General features: G+C 36.7%; 1 protein-coding gene across 8 annotated transcripts in view; it reads left to right on the forward strand.

Moving 5' to 3' along the window:
• Window positions 1–18,634, forward strand: part of CBLB (Cbl proto-oncogene B) — a 258,056-nt gene that overhangs the window by 69,695 nt on the left and 169,727 nt on the right. For all 8 annotated transcript variants that reach the window (XM_072965889.1, XM_072965884.1, XM_072965902.1 and 5 more), the window contains 2 exons: window positions 90–271; window positions 12,564–12,814. In XM_072965889.1, coding sequence (XP_072821990.1) covers window positions 90–271; window positions 12,564–12,814 — 433 coding nt within the window. The remainder of the gene's footprint in view (window positions 1–89; window positions 272–12,563; window positions 12,815–18,634) is intronic.

The following is an 18,634-nucleotide window of genomic DNA, read 5'->3' on the forward strand; positions in this document are numbered from 1 at the left end:
TGTTGGGTAAATATTTTCATGACCAACTAACTTACGTTTCTTTCTTTTTCTTTCATTCTTTCTTTGTTTTTGTAATCTCCCTTTCAAAGAACAAAGACTCCAGATGGCAAATTCTATGAATGGCAGAAACCCTGGTGGTCGAGGAGGAAACCCCCGAAAAGGACGAATTCTGGGTATTATTGATGCCATTCAAGATGCAGTTGGACCCCCTAAGCAAGCAGCAGCAGATCGCAGGACTGTGGAGAAAACTTGGAAACTCATGGACAAAGTGGTAAGTTCTTTCTGATGATGCTTGTACACAGCACAGTTCACCTCGATATGGTTTCTCCAGTTTTTTTTTGTATTGTTAATTAATAATAATTATTGTTATAGCAACAGTCTTTTGCCTTGGATCAACCATTTTTCTTACATCCACTCTTGGGTGTTTTGAAAAGTTGGATTCAGAGCAAAAGACTTGTCTTTTTTTTTACTGTTTTGTCCTACTCTTCAAGGTTCAGAGTTCCTCTATGACTCAGATATGCAAAGTGTTTACTCTTGGCTGCTTTTTGTGGGTGCACAGCCATAGAATAGTTTGGAAGTTCTTGTTACACCTTATGTAAGGTTGTGTTGCTGTTTGATAACAAAAAATTACAAACAAGTAATGTAAGAAAAGTCTCTGATGGATCACTCATGACGGCTGCAAAGTGTGATGCTGAGGCTGAGAATGTTCACTGGGGAAAAAACCAGATTAGTCCTTAAGTGAGGAAGCAGTATTTGAGAGAGTTTCCATTCCATTTTCATCTTTGAGAATTCATCTTCATTAAGAAACTTTTTTGTTGCTGTTAATGGTAGAGTTAGTTTTTTTTCATCTATTCCATTTTGAAACAGGAAACCTTTTTGATTGCACATTGTTTATTGTGAAAGGAAAATCTATGATGGAGGTGGTGGGACTGAGAGTATCAGAAACCTCTGTGGTTTCTGCATGTTGCTCTCAGATGAACTGAAATTTTACAAGAAGAAATTGAGCTGGATGTCAGTACCCAAAGAAGCCTAGGCAACCTGAGTACTTTACAGGGGTCTGCTGAGAAAAGTTTAGTTGTCAGTGTCCTGTCTTACTCAGTAGGGTTATGAAATAAATGTAATTAAGGCGTAGCTTGCTGCTGTACAGAATTAATAGTTTTGCTTTTGAGGCAGTAGTGCTGTCCCCTGTATATGGGTAAAGGGTTGTAACACCTGATGGTTTTATTTCATAGCTCTTTGGGGCTAATTATAAATTAAGTTGATGCAGGACTCTTGATATCTTTCTAACTGCAGAAATGGAGGTTTAAAAAAATAATCCCTTTGTAGGGATGTACTCAAGACAAAGTCACATTTACTTTGCTTTGTAATTGTGTACAAATATTTGCCACAAAAAAAACCACTGTCAGTGTTATTAGCAATACAGGAAGGGGATGGGATTTGCTTTGTTTTCATTTATCCTTATGGAAAGTACAGATAGGTGGATGAACGACAGGCCTGTCATTCTATGGCCATTGGTGCTGAATGCAGAGCCAGACAGTTTTTATCAGATAAACATCCTTAGTTTTGGGCTTCAGTGTGACCTATTTAAGCTTCTGCCAATTTATTCGAATTGTGATATTCAAGTGCTCCAGACAGAATGATGTCATAGGATCAGAACATTGCAACTTGCTGCTTGAGGTCAGGTTTTGATTTTAGTGTTGGATCCTTAAGGATGAGGAGCATGCAGTTGGAAAAATTGTATATATTTGGCAGGCTCAATACTAGCTGTCTTTGCTTTTCTAAGCAGTGTGCAATTTAAGGTCACTCTCATGCTGAAATCATTAGTTGGGCATAAGAGAAGGAATTCAAGGTTTTTGTTTAACTTATCTGTTATATGAGTGGGCAAAAAATGGATCAGATTCTACCAGGGAGCTGCTTCTCCCTCCACAGCCCCTTCTCTGAGTGGTCAGAATTTGTACAATGATGAGTGAATCAAATGAACATCAAATGAAAAAGATTTATATAAGGAAGTGGTAAACTAGTTAATCTAGAGTCATTAATTTTGAAACATGAAAAATTGTGTGTGTAATTTTGGTCTGTAACTGATTGTTAACCTAAGTTTTATCTACTTTTAATGATTTCACTGTGGGTTATGGTAAAATAGATGGTCATTTGATAGTTAAGCTTCTGCCATTGTTTGTTTTATTAACCCTTTTGTGGGTTTGGGTTTAGCCTCTCCAATTGAGAGACTTGACTCACGAGGAAATAGATTATCTAAAGTCTATACTTAGTGGAATGCGGGTATGTGTGTTGGCAGAGGTGCATTGTGTGAATTTCCCTATTTGTTTTCATTATTTGTCAAGAATGAAAATCTTTGTGTTCATTTATGGATGCATCCGTGGGCTTTGTAGAGGGAAATTACATAAATCATTATAAAAGAGTCCAGTATGTTTATTGCTACCCTGTCTCACAGTAATAAAAAGGCATTGATAATTACAAATTGGAAATATGTTTTATTCAGTGGTGTAATGCAGAAGCATCTCCCACATGTGTTTATCTTTTCTTCTTTGTCAGTGTTGAAGGAAGTGCTTCATAATATCAACACTGTCCCGGTGATTACATCAGGAACTTTATTATTAGTCCAAAAGCTAATCCCTTGACACATTACCTAACTGTTTTGTAAAATAACTGCCATAGTGTGAGTTTAGCTTGTGAATAACAGAAGATAGTAGCTTTCAAATCTAACTGACAGTTATGTAAAAGGCAGGGGTAGGTATTTGGCATGTTTTCTTTATGAAGCCTCTTCAACAAGATCAGATCTTAAAGAGTAAATCTGAGAACAGGTACAGTGTGTCTCAGCTACCTGCAAAGTAAAATAACTTATCTCACAGGGAATATGAAGTAGTCTTAGACCATAAGGGAACTATCTAGTAAGTATGTAGTTTCACCATTCCCTGGCCTCTAGAATTTTAAATAGTCAACTGAGATTCCAGTTCCAGCTAACTGTTGCATTTTCAGAGGTTAGGCTTTCTGTACAAGGTCACTGAGAGTAGGAGGGAGTAATTGCTCAGTTGTGTTCCTTGTAAGATGTAAAGTGTTTTTTAAGAAAACATTAGTGGCAAGGAGTTAGTTTAATACATCTACTGAGAAAAAGAGTAGGAGCATAAACTGGAGCATCTCATTTAGATATATTTCTAGTCCTGGCTCCATGCATCAACAGCTGGCTCCAAACTCTTCAAGCCAGTGGATGCCTATTCAGTATAGTGGCAGAACTGTTACTCCTGAATACATAGCAAGGTTCAAATACACTCTAGAATGTAAAGTCTGTTCCTGAGTCATTGGAGAGTTGGAGGTTCTTAATCTTAACATTTATTGAGGATGTATTGTGTTCCTACTAAGTGCTTATTACTGGGGCTGCACAGCTGGGCAAGCTATAACTCTGCCTTTGACTTGTCAAGGAACTCAGAGACCAGCATCAGAGCCAGGCATATGAATGGATGATTGCCAGTAGTCTGGAAAGGGCTGTAGTGCAGACCTGTACAGAGTACAGGGGGAGCAGAGCAACGGGGAGCAGAGCAGAGAACATCCACCTTGTTTTTCTGGCCGCTGCTCAGACAGTAGTCTGTCTGGACTCTGCTGGCCACTGCCTTCAGGAACAGCATTATTGTACTCTTGTTGGAAATGCTGAGGTGAGGGTAAGGAAATGATTGCTAATCAGTATGTTAGGAATGATAATTTATTAATGTGAGGTTCCTGAGCATGGTTTTTACAAGCATCTTAGCCAGGTGATGGAAAATGGGAGAAACAGCTTTTCATCTAATAGATACTAAAAGTACTGAGCACACGTGGATGTTCAGGAAATTAAGACATCATTAATTGATGCCAGAGAGCAAGGCAAGTTGAGTACCTGCCTGTGTTTTTGTCTTGCTGTCCTTGTCATTTATTTGAAATCACATGACTGAAAGAGTTTTAAAAGCATTTAAAAAGTGATGATGCCACACAGCCTTTTCCTGCCTTTTATCCTCAGTACATTCAGTGCATTTGTCAAGCTTGGAATATAATTCATTCATTTATAATTTCACTTTAACCGTAATATATTTAAAAGTTTTGTCAGTCAAGATGCTTGTTATATACAGCTATGAAAAAATAAGAGTAAGTATTCTTTTCTAACTTGAATTCCTCATACCTCTGAAAAATATCGCACATGGAGTAAAACTTAGGTTTTGGATGTCCATTGTTTGTGTTTATTGGATTTGAGAATATCACTGTCCTTGGGCCCTTGGAACAGGGAATATCATTTATTTGAATTATTCTTCACATACTTGCTTCTCCTCACTGAGGTTGTTCTATATTAGTAGAATCATGGGCCCTCGTAGACTTGGATAGATATTAGCACATTAAGTGCCTGGGTAATTTTTTGTTTAGTACTGAATCAGATTTTGAATTTGTGCTTAAATAAATGAAGTGATCCCAAAGCTGGGCACTTGTCACTTCTAGGAAGAGCTTTTGAATAAAGTCGAAGAGTTAAAGGAATCCTCCCACGAGTCACCGGGGCTTGTCCTCGTGATACAGAGCGTGCATTTAACGAAAGCCTTAATCAGTTGGTAATCTTTTAACTCCTGTAAAATTTAACCATTCAGATTTTGAACCAACTTCTTCCTTTCTTTTGTCGGTTGATTTCTATTGATTTCATCATTCATTTGTCATATCCCAAGTGTGGAAAGATAGAGGTTTTTAAATAACCGTGTCATCTTGTGGTAAGTGCTGTAGCATGATCTAAATAAAGTGCTGTGACGTGGTATGTGGTGGATGTTAATGTTGCGTGCTAGAGGTGAAGCGCTGTATAGCACGCAGCTTGGAGGAGGTGGAGGCACCACCCAGCTATTCTTTAGAGGATTGGATTCCAGTTAGATGGAGGACACATCAGGCCGAAGGATTGATGAGTAAAGGGAGATTGTTGAGTGAGAGAAGGTAAGATAGAGAAAGGTGAAGGGGCTTTGACTGCTTTGTCAAGGAATTTGGACTTTATTTGGCAGACAGAATCATTGAAATCCTTGAGCAGAGTGAAAGTCAAGGCTCTGCTGTGATAAAGTACTCTCTTGACTCTTGAAAGGGTGGATTAAGAGGAAAGAAACTTAAATGATCAAGAGGAATTAAAACACACTGGGCAAGAAATAATGAGGGGCTGAGCTAGAGAACTGACATAGGTGTAGCAAGTGTAGGTTCAAATGTGGAAGGCACTTTGGAGTAAAATCTAAGGTCCTGGTGACCCTTCAGAGATAGAGGATGAAAGAGAAGTTGAAGTGAAAGTGACTCTTGAGGTTTTCAGCTTAGTTGACTCTAAAGGCAGTGATGTCTTTATTAACATAGGAAGAAAAAGAGGAAGCTTGAGAGTTGGTGCATGGTAAGTTTGTTTTTGGCCATGTTGAGTTTGACATGCCAGAGTGAAATCCATTTTGAAGTCAGAAAATTGAATGTGCAGTTAAAGAGAGAAGTTGAAGTTGGAGACATATGTTCGGTAGATATGCCATGGAGGCAGCATTTCAAGCTATAGGCCGGCAAGAGATTTGGAAGGCAGAATAGAAGGTGGGAGCTGGAGATAAAATGAGAGATTGGAACTTTGGGCTGTGTTGGGGTGTGTATCTATAATTAGATGGCAGTGAAGGGAAGAGAATCCTGCAAAGGACAGATGAGACAGACAGAAAAGAATCAGAGCCGTATTGATTTCCTGGGTAGAGATAGCTTTACTAAGGAGATAGTTTCAAATTCTGAGAAAACTAAGATCAAGTTCAAGTGGAGAAACCAAGCAGGATGAAAGTTTGCGAAGTCATTGAGTGTCTTGAGTAGAGGCTGTTGTTGATCTTTCAGAGTAGTTTTGCTTATGTAATGGGGCTAGATTAAAACAAGTATGTGGATTATTTAAAAAAATTGTTCTAGAATTGGGACAACTAGTGAAAAGAAAGTTCTGATGGACAGCTTGAGGGTTTGAGCAGAGCATAAGTTTATGTGTGTTGGGTGTGCTGTTGGAGAAGTTTGTGGTTTGAGGGGAAGGAATGTAGGTAGGGAGTAATTTAAGATGTAAGGCAAGAAGAAATAATTGATAAAGTGGCATCCCCTAATGTGGAAGGGAAAGGCTGAGGACAAGTAGAAGGGTAGTCCTTGTTAGATAACTGTAACTTCCACTTGCAGAAGAGGAGAATAAGGAAATACACAGAGCAGTTTTGAGGGAACTTGTAAATTTAATGTTAGATTGTCAGGAAGTGATTTGACATGTAACACTTGTAATGTTTAAAATAATGTATTAAAATTGTATGTTGTAGAATAAGCAATATATATTTTAACAGGTTTTCTAGCAGTTAAGTACATAATTAAGGAACAAATTGAAATGGAAATCAGTTCTGAACCTTTATGTGAAGATCATCTTAAAAACATACTGTGACTTACATGGTGCTGCAGTGCTATTTTTATCTATCTGCTTGGGCATATATTTAAGGTTTTGTTTTTTTTGATGCATTTGTTGAGATGCTGACTTTTTCCTAGTAATTAAAGAAGCATTTTGAAAATATCCAACTAAATTTTTAGCTCTTTCACATGTTAATATTTAAATAATTAAGCTCACACTGTTTTCCATTAGGGATCCCAAAAATAGTTCTTAAATATTCTACCATTTAAAAAATTCCAGATCAGCTGAGTACCAGTGTACTGATTGCACGTCAGGAGTAAGGATCTGGACTTATTAGCCTTATTTGCTGCTTTTCTACCCAAAACAGGAGACTTTTTAAGGGTTTCAGGTAGTATGATGAACTTTAGGAACTAAATGATAGAACTTTTCATGATCCCCAGCAAGGAGGTCTGTGCCTTGGCCTAATTCTTGTACTTTTGCAAAACCTGCAGGTATTTTGCCGTGTTGTGGTATAAAGTGGAAGGAGAAGAAATCCTAAAAAGTTGTCAGTGCCCGCTGTGTGCGGAGCACTCTACTTCTAAGAGTTGTAACATCCTAAGGGGTTTCCAGAAGAAACTGGTCCAAGGTTGTAAAGCTAGTTAATGACAGGGAAAGATTGCAAGATTGATTCTCACGCCTGTGTTCATAGTATGCAGATTCAAGTACACTGCTCCAGGGAGTTATATGATTCTTCCTCTTTCCATGAGAAGTAAATCAAAATGATCTTTACCCCGTATGTTTGAAATGATCAAGCCCTTCTCCAAACTTTGTCCTCATTTGTAGACAGGTTTATTCAGTATACAGATACACATATATCCTATTTGTGATATTACTTCTGAGAAGTTCCTCCTTACTTTGCTCCTTTCCTCCTTTTCTTCCCCCTTTCCTCCATCAAATATTTGTGAGATTCTACATTAGGTGATGGAGGGAGATGCTCTCTACCCTGAAGGAAGTTCCATTCTCACTTGGAAGAAAGGTGGTGAACAAATGAATACACAGTTGACAGCTTAATTACAACTTGCCAATTATTGAATGATGTGTTTTATATGTCTTCTAAAGAAACCTTTGAAAACCATAAAAGAATTGATAGTTTCCCCCCAATCGTACTATGATTAATTTCTAGACTCATAACCAATTATATGCTAACCTTCTTGTTTTGTCCAATTAATATTCCATGTAGAAAGAGTTCTATATTATCTTAATGTTTTTTTTACATTTTCTGCTGTACATATTTTTATACTTTTGTATACTTGAAAGTGATTTGTTGAACTAAGTTGAAGATAACCCAAAGAACTCATAGATACTTTTTATCTTAACGATGTACTTGTAAGTAACCGCAGTAAGGAATCTCTTACAACAGTACCTGAGCAGCACAGACAAGGGATTCTTTCAGGCTTCCCACAGTGTCTTTAAGAAATAGGATATTTCACTTTGCAGGTACAGTACTTGGTTTAATATAACTGAGTGCTCCATGAAGTGAGGTGTGTTTTATAATGAAAATCGGCTTCGGTATAGGCACAATTCCTTACTGTTGAAGTTTCCATTTGCTTCAGTGGAATTTCTTTCGTAGGTTTCAGAGGCTGGTTTGAACCTTGTTTGCAGGAAATATGTTAGCTGACCTAATACCTCTTTGTTACCTTTTGGCTGGAAATTTTAATTAAAGCAGAGTCAGGAAACTGTTTAAATTCAAGAGTGTTCCAAGAATAATGAATGGCTTTGAAAATCCTTATAGCCCTAGTAAATCCTGTGTTTATATTTGTGCCTTTGCTTTGATACTGTTGAATATATATTTTAGGTATGTGAATACATATTCATACATTTATTGAAATACACATGGGGTATGTATATTACATATAAAGTATGTATTTTTATGTATGTGAGTCAATGCATAGATAGGCATATACAGAGAGGTCTACTTAAAAATCTTTGAATACATTTCAAGAAATATATCGGGCACTTGTATACTGTTCTGGAGAGAGTTCCTGACTCTTACATCCAGACACCAGAATTCTGAGCAGTAAACTCAGCTAGGATCCGTGTCTTTGTTTTAGTATTGTCATGTCACAAGGAGGGAGTCGCTCTTGGTGATCTCCAAGGTCCTTTTTAACTCTAAAATCCTATGAGTCAATGATTTTAATGAAATTTTTAGCCCAATTCCAATGCTAAATATTTTGCCTTGCAGTTCAAAAGCAAAGAGTAACATTGCTAATGAACCAGTCCTTTTATGTGGCAGTTGGTGCCCTAAAAAGTTCATCATTGTATAGTGTGAGTGTAGATTTGTTCTTTGTGAAAGCTCTGCTGTGCTGGGACCCACTTTCATTCTAGGGAGCGACTTTGAGATCTCTAGAACAGGTCTCAGTCATTTGAATCTGAACTTGAACCTTGCGGTGAGCTTGAGTTTTCTCCTTAAAATACTGCTTGTAGAAAAGCAATTTTTCTTTCCCTGGCTTTCACAGTTCCTTGCACATAGCAGGCACTCAATAAATATTTATTGGATTGAATTGAATATGACCTGCTTAGAAGTCATCGTCCTGGTGTAGGGTTATTCATTTTCGGCAGGAGCTGTCATCAATCACAGAGTTTAATACTAATCCAGCTGATGAACTGCACATTCAGCGGCATATAGCAGTAGTTCAGCATTTTAGGTTGCGCTTTCCCAAGAGCAAATTTAGAAAACCCTGTGGCCTACCAGGGCCTTGATGGACTGACTCTAGCCTGTTTCGAATCTGCTTGTACCACTCACCTCTGGGCTGCCCATGCCCCGACCTTTTTAGAATGACTGCGCTGACTCCTCTTCACACAACTCAGCTCTCTGGGCCTCTGAAGCCTTTGCACAAGCCTTTGCCTGGAATATTCCTTTGCAAACTTAAGTACAACTTTCGGGGCTCTCCCACAGAGATGTGTCTGCGTCACTCCTCCTCGAGCACTTTGTACGCTCCTCCATTACAGCTAAGACTCTCCTGTACTTCTGGTCTAAGTCTCCAATCTTTTTCACTAGAACACTCCTTGAGGACAGGTCTGTGATTTATTCCTTGCTGTATTTCCCATGGGCCGGAAACAGTGCCTGACACACAAATGTTTGTAGAATTAACGAATGGGTCCTGAAGTTCATGTAAATTTGCAAGTAGAATAAAATAAAAATGTAAATGAGTTTGACCAGGGATCATTAATTAGATGCCTAATTCCAATTGAATTATGATATAGTTAGAAGGAAGATCAGCTCAAGATTCATAAGATGCAGGCTCTGGTGTTGGATTATAATGATTTTTTAATAGTCCCTTAATCTTTGTAGTTCTTAGTTGCTTTATCTGAAAATGAATAGATTGGACAGAATCTTTACTAAGATCCCTTAGAGCAAGAATTACATTGCTCCTAAGTTAATTACAGAGAACTAGGTCTCTTCTGCCAGACTGCTTGAGGCAGGAAGTATGCTCTAGTCATCTATAATTTCCTGGCACTAAGCTCAGTACCTGGTGTATAGTAGTTATTCAAACAATTTCACTGAATACAGCAATAAATTCTCTGATAGAATTACAATTTAATGAAGCAAATGAGAAAAAGGTCAGGTAGGGAATAGTAAATTACAAATCTGTAGCATTTAAAAGAATCTCTTAAAGAACAGTACTTTGGAATGTCTGAAAAAAAATACCTGAGATAAATTTTTCATTTATCTATTGAAAAATTTTACCAGTTGGAGGATGAATTTAAAACTGCCTAGACCCCTAACTACAAGTTAATTTATCAATCTGTGACATGTTGTACTGAATTTTATGTTGCTGAAATTAAAAGGCTTGCTGTGAGATGTTAGTGGTGATATTTTTGAAATTTGTGTATATTTGTGATACTATCTTTTAGTCTTAAGAATTGAAAAAAATGTATCTTGTTTCAACCAGGATTTGTTAAATCATTGACGTGTTTGGGACTTTATCGGCCTTTGGGGGAGAATGAGCTTCTCTGATTATATCCAAGTGTCACAAAAATAAAAAGAGGGCAAAAAGGTTAATTAGCCCTTTTAACTATACTTTTGTAAAGATCTGGCATTATTTAATAAATGAGGTACTCTCTTACCTTTCCAAGAATTTCTTTAGATCAAAATGATACTCTTATATTCTTACAAAGGTATATGCCTATACCTTTGGGTTATTGATTTGAATCCTATTATGTATACCTTTGGGTTGTTGATGTGAATACTATTGATTATGTATAGTTCAGTCATGAAAATAAGGAAGTAATATAATATTTATGTATAAAAATGAATATAAAGAATTTTAGAATAAGTCAACCAGATCATCTACACATGCACTTGTTAGTTCTGTACTGTATGCTAGACAGGTCTGTTTTGGGCACTGTATACAAAGAGGAAGGAGATAGAATGCCTTGGTTAATGTGACAAACAGTTCTCTTAAATTAGGGGCTGACGCTTGATAGTTTGAGCCAAACTTTTCTCCCTACAAAAGATGATAGAATTATTTCTTAAAGAAAGCAAATTTAAGAGTACTTTTTCCATTTGTTGTTTCCTTGATTTATTGTGTTTGTGGTTCTTGAAATGATTATTATTCAGCTCTTTCATTTGGCCCAGGCATTTTTATGAGTGCCCCTAAATGAATGCCTGTTTTGTAGATCCTGAAGTTTGGAGTGGTCCTTTCAAACAACAAAAGTGCAGATCCAAAATTGGGTATGAAAGTGATTTTTTTGAGAGCTATAAAAAAGTCACAGCAAGTTATAAATTTTAAAAAATGGATAAGTCCACAGAGAAATAACAGAGAAATAATCTAGACTCTGTACACTTTGTACCTTGATTTTCTTCCCCTGCCCACATACACCTCCAGTCCTGGGGACCACTGGACCCAATCAGATTGCCAAGTTTGAACAGGACCTTCCTGCTCTGATGCTGGTCTAGTTAGCATTACGGACACTTGAAATATTCCTGAAGCCATTCTTTCATCACAGCTGCTGACAGTAATGTAATTAGTTCTAGGAGTGACTGTGCACCTCACTTAAATCTTCCACTAAAGCCAAACTAAGGATATCTCCAACTCAAATTCCCATTAGCTAGATTCCAAAAGTGTCCCTAGCTACTTCAGTGCCACCCTACAGCAGGCTAAGTTTGACAGAAGTAAAGTCACTCTTGAAAAAAGGGCAGAAATCTTAACCAGTTGTGTTGAAAATATCTTGCTCTTGAAAATTCACACACAAAAAAACTTACGACGAAAGCTTTAGCAGAGGGGCTAGCTTCTCAGTAGATCTGCATTTATGTGTGCATTTTGCCTTTTTTTAAGAGTGCACACTATACACTGTGTACACACTTGTGCAATTCCCAGTTACACACTTGTGCAATTCCCAGTTATTTCATAGAAAAAAATTGTTTAATTGGAAGATTCTTTATGCTCTAGTTTGAAGGGTCACTTGGTTTTGACGAAGTCACACGAACTTGTAGAGGTGAATGCAGTGGCAGTATCACTGCGTTTTCTTGCTGGCAGAGGGTGTTTTCAGTTCTGCAGGCAGCCCTGAACGCCCCAGTGCCCGGGCCGCACCTGATGGAATGACTGAGCCGTCACGTAACACGTGTTGTCAGGCCTGGGTTACAATGCGAAGAGGTGGAAAAGACTCGTTCTGACCTCACCCCCATTGACTACTTAAGGATTCAGTTATTAAAATTGCTCCTCTTTGTTTTAGTCTCCCAGGGTTCAGGAACAATACACCAAAAAATAAGCCCTGAAAGAGCTTTAGCTGGGAAAATGGTATCTGAATGTGAGGTGTTAAGCTGGGCCAGCAGACGAGGCCCATTCCCTCATTTTTGTTTAAAACAGAGACTGTTAGTGGTTGACAGAAATTTCCACACTGAAGTTCTGTTAAGCTGCGAACACTGGGATGCTGTAGACGAGAGAATGAAAACCTTCAGGGTTGAAAGTAAAGGTCCAACAGAGGAAAAACATGTGGGAGGAGAAGAAAACAATTTAATTGTGTTAAAACAGATGAGAATGTAGATTCTTTGTAGATAGGTAATAGTAACTTTAAGATCAAAATTTATATGATGGAAAACAAGGAAATAGTACATTGATAAATTTCTCAGTTTTTCTGTAAAACAAAGTGTTGCAGTTCATATGAAAATGTTTCATTTTTTGTCTTTTTTTTTTTTTAGGTCAGACTGTGCCAAAATCCCAAACTTCAGTTGAAGAATAGCCCACCATACATACTTGATATTTTACCTGATACATATCAGCATTTGAGACTTATATTGAGTAAATATGATGACAACCAGAAACTTGCCCAGCTCAGTGAGAACGAATATTTTAAAATCTACATTGACAGTCTAATGAAGAAGTCAAAAAGGGCAATAAGACTCTTTAAAGAAGGCAAGGAGAGGATGTATGAAGAGCAGTCGCAGGACAGGTAAGAATATTTCAGATTTCGTTTTTCTCAGTGTTAGGGTTGCTTATGCTGCTTTTTGTTTCACAGTTAGAATAGTGTCACCATGTACTTGTTTTGAGAGAAGTATCCTTGCGTTTGTGTATTCGCTTTTCACATTGTTTAAACATTGTAGTTTTACACAAATTTATTTGTGTTAATAGCTAATTCATGGGACAGTGGTCTTATTTTTTTGGAGCAGTTTGATTTTGCAGAAAAATGACTCAGAAAGTAAAGTTCTCGTATACTCCCTCCTCCATATGCGTTTTTCCTGTTACTAACATCTTGCGTAGTGTGGTACATTTATTTGTCACAGTGATGAACCAATATTGATGCAGTATTATTAACTAAAGTTCATAGTTTATATTAAGTTTCATGCTTTGTATTGCACAGTTTGATGAGTTTTGAAAAATGTATAATAATGTCCTATATTTCCCATTACTGTATCACATAAGAGTAGTTTCACCGCGCTAAAGATGCCCTGTGCTGCACCTGTTCATTTCCTCCTCGCCCTCCTGCCTCCCCTGTACACCTTCGGAACCCCTGGCAAAGGCTTATCTTTTTACTATCTCTCTAGTTTTGCTTTCTTCAGAATGTCGTGTAGTTAAAACCATATAATATGTAACATTTTCAGATTGGCTTCTTTAACTTAACAGTATGCATTTAAGGTCATTCCATGTCTTTTCATAGCTTGATAGCTGATTTCTTTTTATTGCTGAATAATTCTCCATGACATGGGTGTAGCACAGTTAGTTTATCCATTCACCTATTGAAGGACATCTTGGTTGCTTCCAATTTTTGGCAGCTATGTATAAAGCTGCTATAAATATTCGTATGCAGGATTTTGTGTGGACATAAGCTTTCAGCTCATTTGAGCAAATACCTAAGAGCATGATTGCTTGGTATTAGGGTAAGCCTTCATTTAGCTTTGTAAGAAACTCCCGAACTGTCTTCCAGAGTGACTGTGCCATTTTGCATTCCCACCATCAGTAAATGAGAGTTCCTGTTGCTCCACATCTACCAGCATTTGGTATTGGACAGCATCTTCAAGACACAGTCTTGACTGGATGTGTGGTGTGGCAGGTGTGGGTGAAAGATGTAACTTCAATTCCTGTTCTTTGACTATTAAGTACTGGACTGGCGTGGCGATGACTGAAGTGGTATCAACTGAATCCACATTTTAAAGCGAGGATTCTTGACTTCATTAGTCTATTTGGCTATTTTAATGTTAAATTTTATGATCTATCTTAAACTTAAATAAAGAAGATAATAGAGTTTTCTATTTCTGGGATATTTTAATTATATCTGAAATATTCACTGATAGTGATAGTCTATTGAAATTTCCAGATTGGAAAACAAATATTAATTAAAATATGTAATGTCTTAACATAGTTGAGTTGAATTTTAGTTTAAGACACTTAACCTCTCTGGATTTTAATTTCCTTAGATATGGGAAAACGTCTAAGAAATCTCTAATGTTTCTTTCAAGTCAGAAAAACTAGCCTCATTTAGTCTAATGAAACATAAGATTATATGACAGAAAATTCAGTTACCTAGGGATGTAGACTCTGAAGTTGTCTGTAAACACCAGCCAAACAAATACCCAGAGTGAGTAAAACCATCAAATTCAAACATAGAAAAACCATCTGCCAAATGTAAAATGACATAAATGTTTACTTATTTATAATTTGCTCTCTAAATTAGTGATGAATCCTAACGTACTCGTAGGAGTCTAGCCAATAATGTAACTAGGGTCACCACATAATATTCCTGGACCACAGTTTATACATCTTGTGGGTGGCGAATCTTCTAGTTAGTCGCCTTTTAGCTTCAAAGCTCTAAGATTCTCTCCAGGACTATTAATGGGCATTTGAATTGCCAGCAGGTGCCAGAAGTAAGGAAGAGAAATATGATTGTTTGCTCTTGTAGACTTTTCAAGAATGGTCAAGGTTGTGGGAAGCCAAATGTTTATAATTAAATCTGTATTTTTACTTTGTAGTTTTACCAGTGATCTAATAAAACTCCGTTGATTTAGAAATTATCTTTACACTTCTTCAAACTTGGTAGCCCTGAAATTTTTCTTGATCCAGCAACGTAATCCACTAAATTTTACTTTTTATATCAGGGCAGTGAGAAGGTGCTTAACTTCTAGGACTAGGAATTTGAGTGAATACAGTGTTTTAACTGGATGTAGTAATACATGATGAGGTAAACTTGTACCCCACTTTTACATCTTTTTTTATAAACTTGAAACACTTTCTGACTCAGCAGATGTCTTATAACTACCACTTCATTTATAAATTCTGATTTTTTTTGGCTTTTTATGTGGGGATTTACCAGGGGGAAATTTTATAAACATTGGTTGATCGTGTGTTGAGTCCCATAGGTGACGGTAGATTGCATAGTGCTAACTGAGTGCGTTGAGGCAACTTTGTAAATTCTGTGTTTAAGCGTCCAAGTAAATTTTGTCACTGTCTTAAATTCAACCCTAAGACAAAGTTTATTGAATCCTGTGCTGGTGTAGTATATTCCTAATTGGATTTTTCTGTCATCATGTTCCATTTTCTGACAGTGTTCAGTGGCCACTGTGTTTATGCAAAACTTACATTTAATAAGTGTCTGACCATAATTCACAATAATGTACCATTCTTACTATACTGTAACAAGACATAGATTTTTGATTTGTGTCTCTTTTCGTAGTAATATACTTTTAAGTGTTCACTTCTGTGTTCCCTTAGTACTCCAGATGCAAACTGAGACTAAAACATGCCGTTGTACAGGGAGCTCGGAGGCATTTTGTTCTATAGAATATGAAAGAAGCTTCTTAGAACATTCTCATGGTTGTTAGGCAATAGAGTGTTCTTTCTACTTAGTAGAATGACTCTAATGTGTATGACACACTGGTTATTGGGATTAATAAAAATTCTCTAAACAATCCTTTTTTAAAATTCTATAAATAATGTCACTAGGGACATCAGTATTTTTAAGGTAAAAATGAAGGACAGTAATAGTAGAAATAGTAATTTGGAGTTCATTAACTAAACCAGTACATCTTTGAGTGATTTGTATTTTATTGAAGAAAATTTTGCTGGACGAATGAATGAATCAAAATGTTTGTTTTAATGTTTCTGTTGTATGGAAAGTAAACTTTGTGGATGCGTTTGAAACGTAAGGGCAAGTGGGAAAAAAAAATCAGGCATCAATTTGAACTAGCTGTGTTTTAATTGATTGCTAAAATAAGTAGCCTAAATTTTTAAAGCAATGTAAATGTGATAAATATGATAACAAATAGAAAAATAAATAGATATAGCAAATGGCACATATGGTATTCCCTGCATAGAGGGTGAGAGGTAGAAATTGTAGTTAGATAAATTTATTTGCTACTGAAATAGATATTAAGGGCACACTGTTCAAGCCTCTTGCTTTGAGAATAGGTTGAACAATGATCTCTGGTAGAGGCGGGCTGCATGACCGGCTTGACTTTTACAGTGAACCTCTTCATTCTCTAGTATTGCTTTTTCCAAGCCCCCCATCTCTCTCCCAGACAGTTGAACCTCACTGCATTGGTGCTCCTCCAGTGTCTAAACCATTCTGAGCTGTTAATTTTTGGAAAGAGTAACTCAGTGATTTCTAGCACACATAATGGTTTCGAGTGCATGCATGGAGTAGGGGTGAGGAATCAGGTAGAGAAGGGACAATTTATAGTTTGAAGCACAGAGAGGAGGAGAAACTTTATAATACAACTGCTTAAAGTTTAAGGGCAGAAGTCAAAATGGTGTGAAGGTAGTTGCAGCTGACAAGTGTGAAAATGACAAGAGATTCTTTTCTTCAGCGATGTGACTGGCAGTTTCATCAGCTGACCATTTTAATAGAAAAATTTACTCTTTCATGTAAAAAGTTATGTATTAATCACTTACTCTGCAGCATCTTGTGTCGGACACTGTGTTTTTGTAGAACACCCGGAGGTGATAGCCTCACGATAATCAGATTTTCCGTATTTTAGAACTGCTTCAGTGAACCAGAGTGCTACAACCCATTTTTCCCTCCCACACTCTGGTTTTCAGCCACTGAAACAAAACCAAAAGTCAACTGAGGTGGAAACATAGCTCTGTGTTCGATAACCTATCTGTGAAGAAAATAAAAGCTTTTACAAAATTCATGCCAAAGAGTAATACATAGATGTTGTCTTACTGTTAATATCATTTGAAAGCCCCTGGGCCATTCGTTATGCACATGTGTTGTAGGAAACAAATCATGGTTTGTATAGCTTGTGTAATAATACTCATTCCAAGTAAGATTTTTAAAAAAGTATTTTAACATTAGAAAATTAGTCCCAGAAGGTCCTGGCCTTTATTTAAAATCTTCAGGAACATCAGGCAAAGTATCTTTTTCTCTATTGACCATTTGGTTGGGAAAATTAAAATATCTAACTAGCTATATTAATAAAATGTCTTTCCGCCTAAAGGACTACAAATCACTGTGCTTGCTGTGTACACCTGTGTTGTAATTCACAAGGTAGTGTACTAAGAGCATTTTGGAACTGACGCACTAACGATAAGTGGTCAAGTTAAAAGTTGAATCAAAACAACACCAGTTATAACAATAATAGCAGTAAGAGCAACAACAAAACACAAAGCTGCACACAAACCTGCTTGCTTTCCTCATTCCACTGTATGACAACATTGCTTTGGCCAAAGAATAATGGTGTCTTAATTGAAATGTTTAAATTGGTACAAACCAAATACATGTTGATTACATGGTCATTGAAGCAGGTTTGAAATTCCTCATGGGTGTTCAGTTTAACCCTACAAAGGGAGGGACCTGTTTGCACAAAGTGGGCTCCATGTAATACTTTTACTTATTACTGGACCTCACGGTGAATAGCCTTGTTTATGATCCCACATGAAGTTCCACATCTTCTTCTAGGCAGCCCTGAACATTGTGAGCAGGACACAGGGACAGAGTGCTGTGGAACTGAGTGCAGGAGTCTGGTGGTCTGATGCTCTTTCTACTCCAAGTGTTGTTTGTAACCTTGGTTCCTGACCCCAATCTGTGTTTTTAGTCTTTAAATTACTTTCTGGATATTCACAGTATTTGCCAGCTCAGACATTTCAGCATCAGAAAATGAAGATGTAGTTTGTTTCAGACTAAATGTTACTGTTGCTCCATCAGTCTAGTAAATAATTTTTCAAATCCAGTAGTAGTTTCTAGTAAAAATACTGTTTTTGTTATTAAAGTAATCATTTGCTGGAGAATTAATCTTAAGGAAGTTATGTCTTTTATAAATGTTTTGCATAGTCCTGAATGTATTCCATTTGTTTTTAAAATATTGTTTAATGATGCATGAGAGAGAATGGTTTATACTCTCTGAAAAACAATTTTATATTTTAAAAATTAGCCTAATTTTTTCTGTTTCTCTATTTAACTAATGATGAAAGTTGCAGTTCTTTTGCATTTCATGAGGACAAGGGACAAGTTGCAGGTAGAAAAGTATGATTTCTAAATAAATCAAAATAGGTCACTGATAGATTTTTGAACACAAGTATTTTTTGAATATTTTTATTTTAATTAAAACACAGTATTTTTATATAAGCACAGTTGCTACTTAATTCTTTCTATATTTATCTGCATTCTAGGCATTTTTCCTTTTCCATGGAAGAACAAAGGAAGTAAAAGATTAATTTTTGATATTTTTAAATGATAATACGTAATTTGGATTCAGAGGACAAATAGTAATCAATCCTTTTAAATGGAAATGTGTCTGCCAAGTAGGAAATGGAATTTTCTCTAGAAAAAGTGAACATC

Source organism: Vicugna pacos, chromosome 1 (genome assembly GCF_048564905.1).
Source record: "Vicugna pacos chromosome 1, VicPac4, whole genome shotgun sequence".
NCBI lineage: Eukaryota > Metazoa > Chordata > Mammalia > Artiodactyla > Camelidae > Vicugna > Vicugna pacos.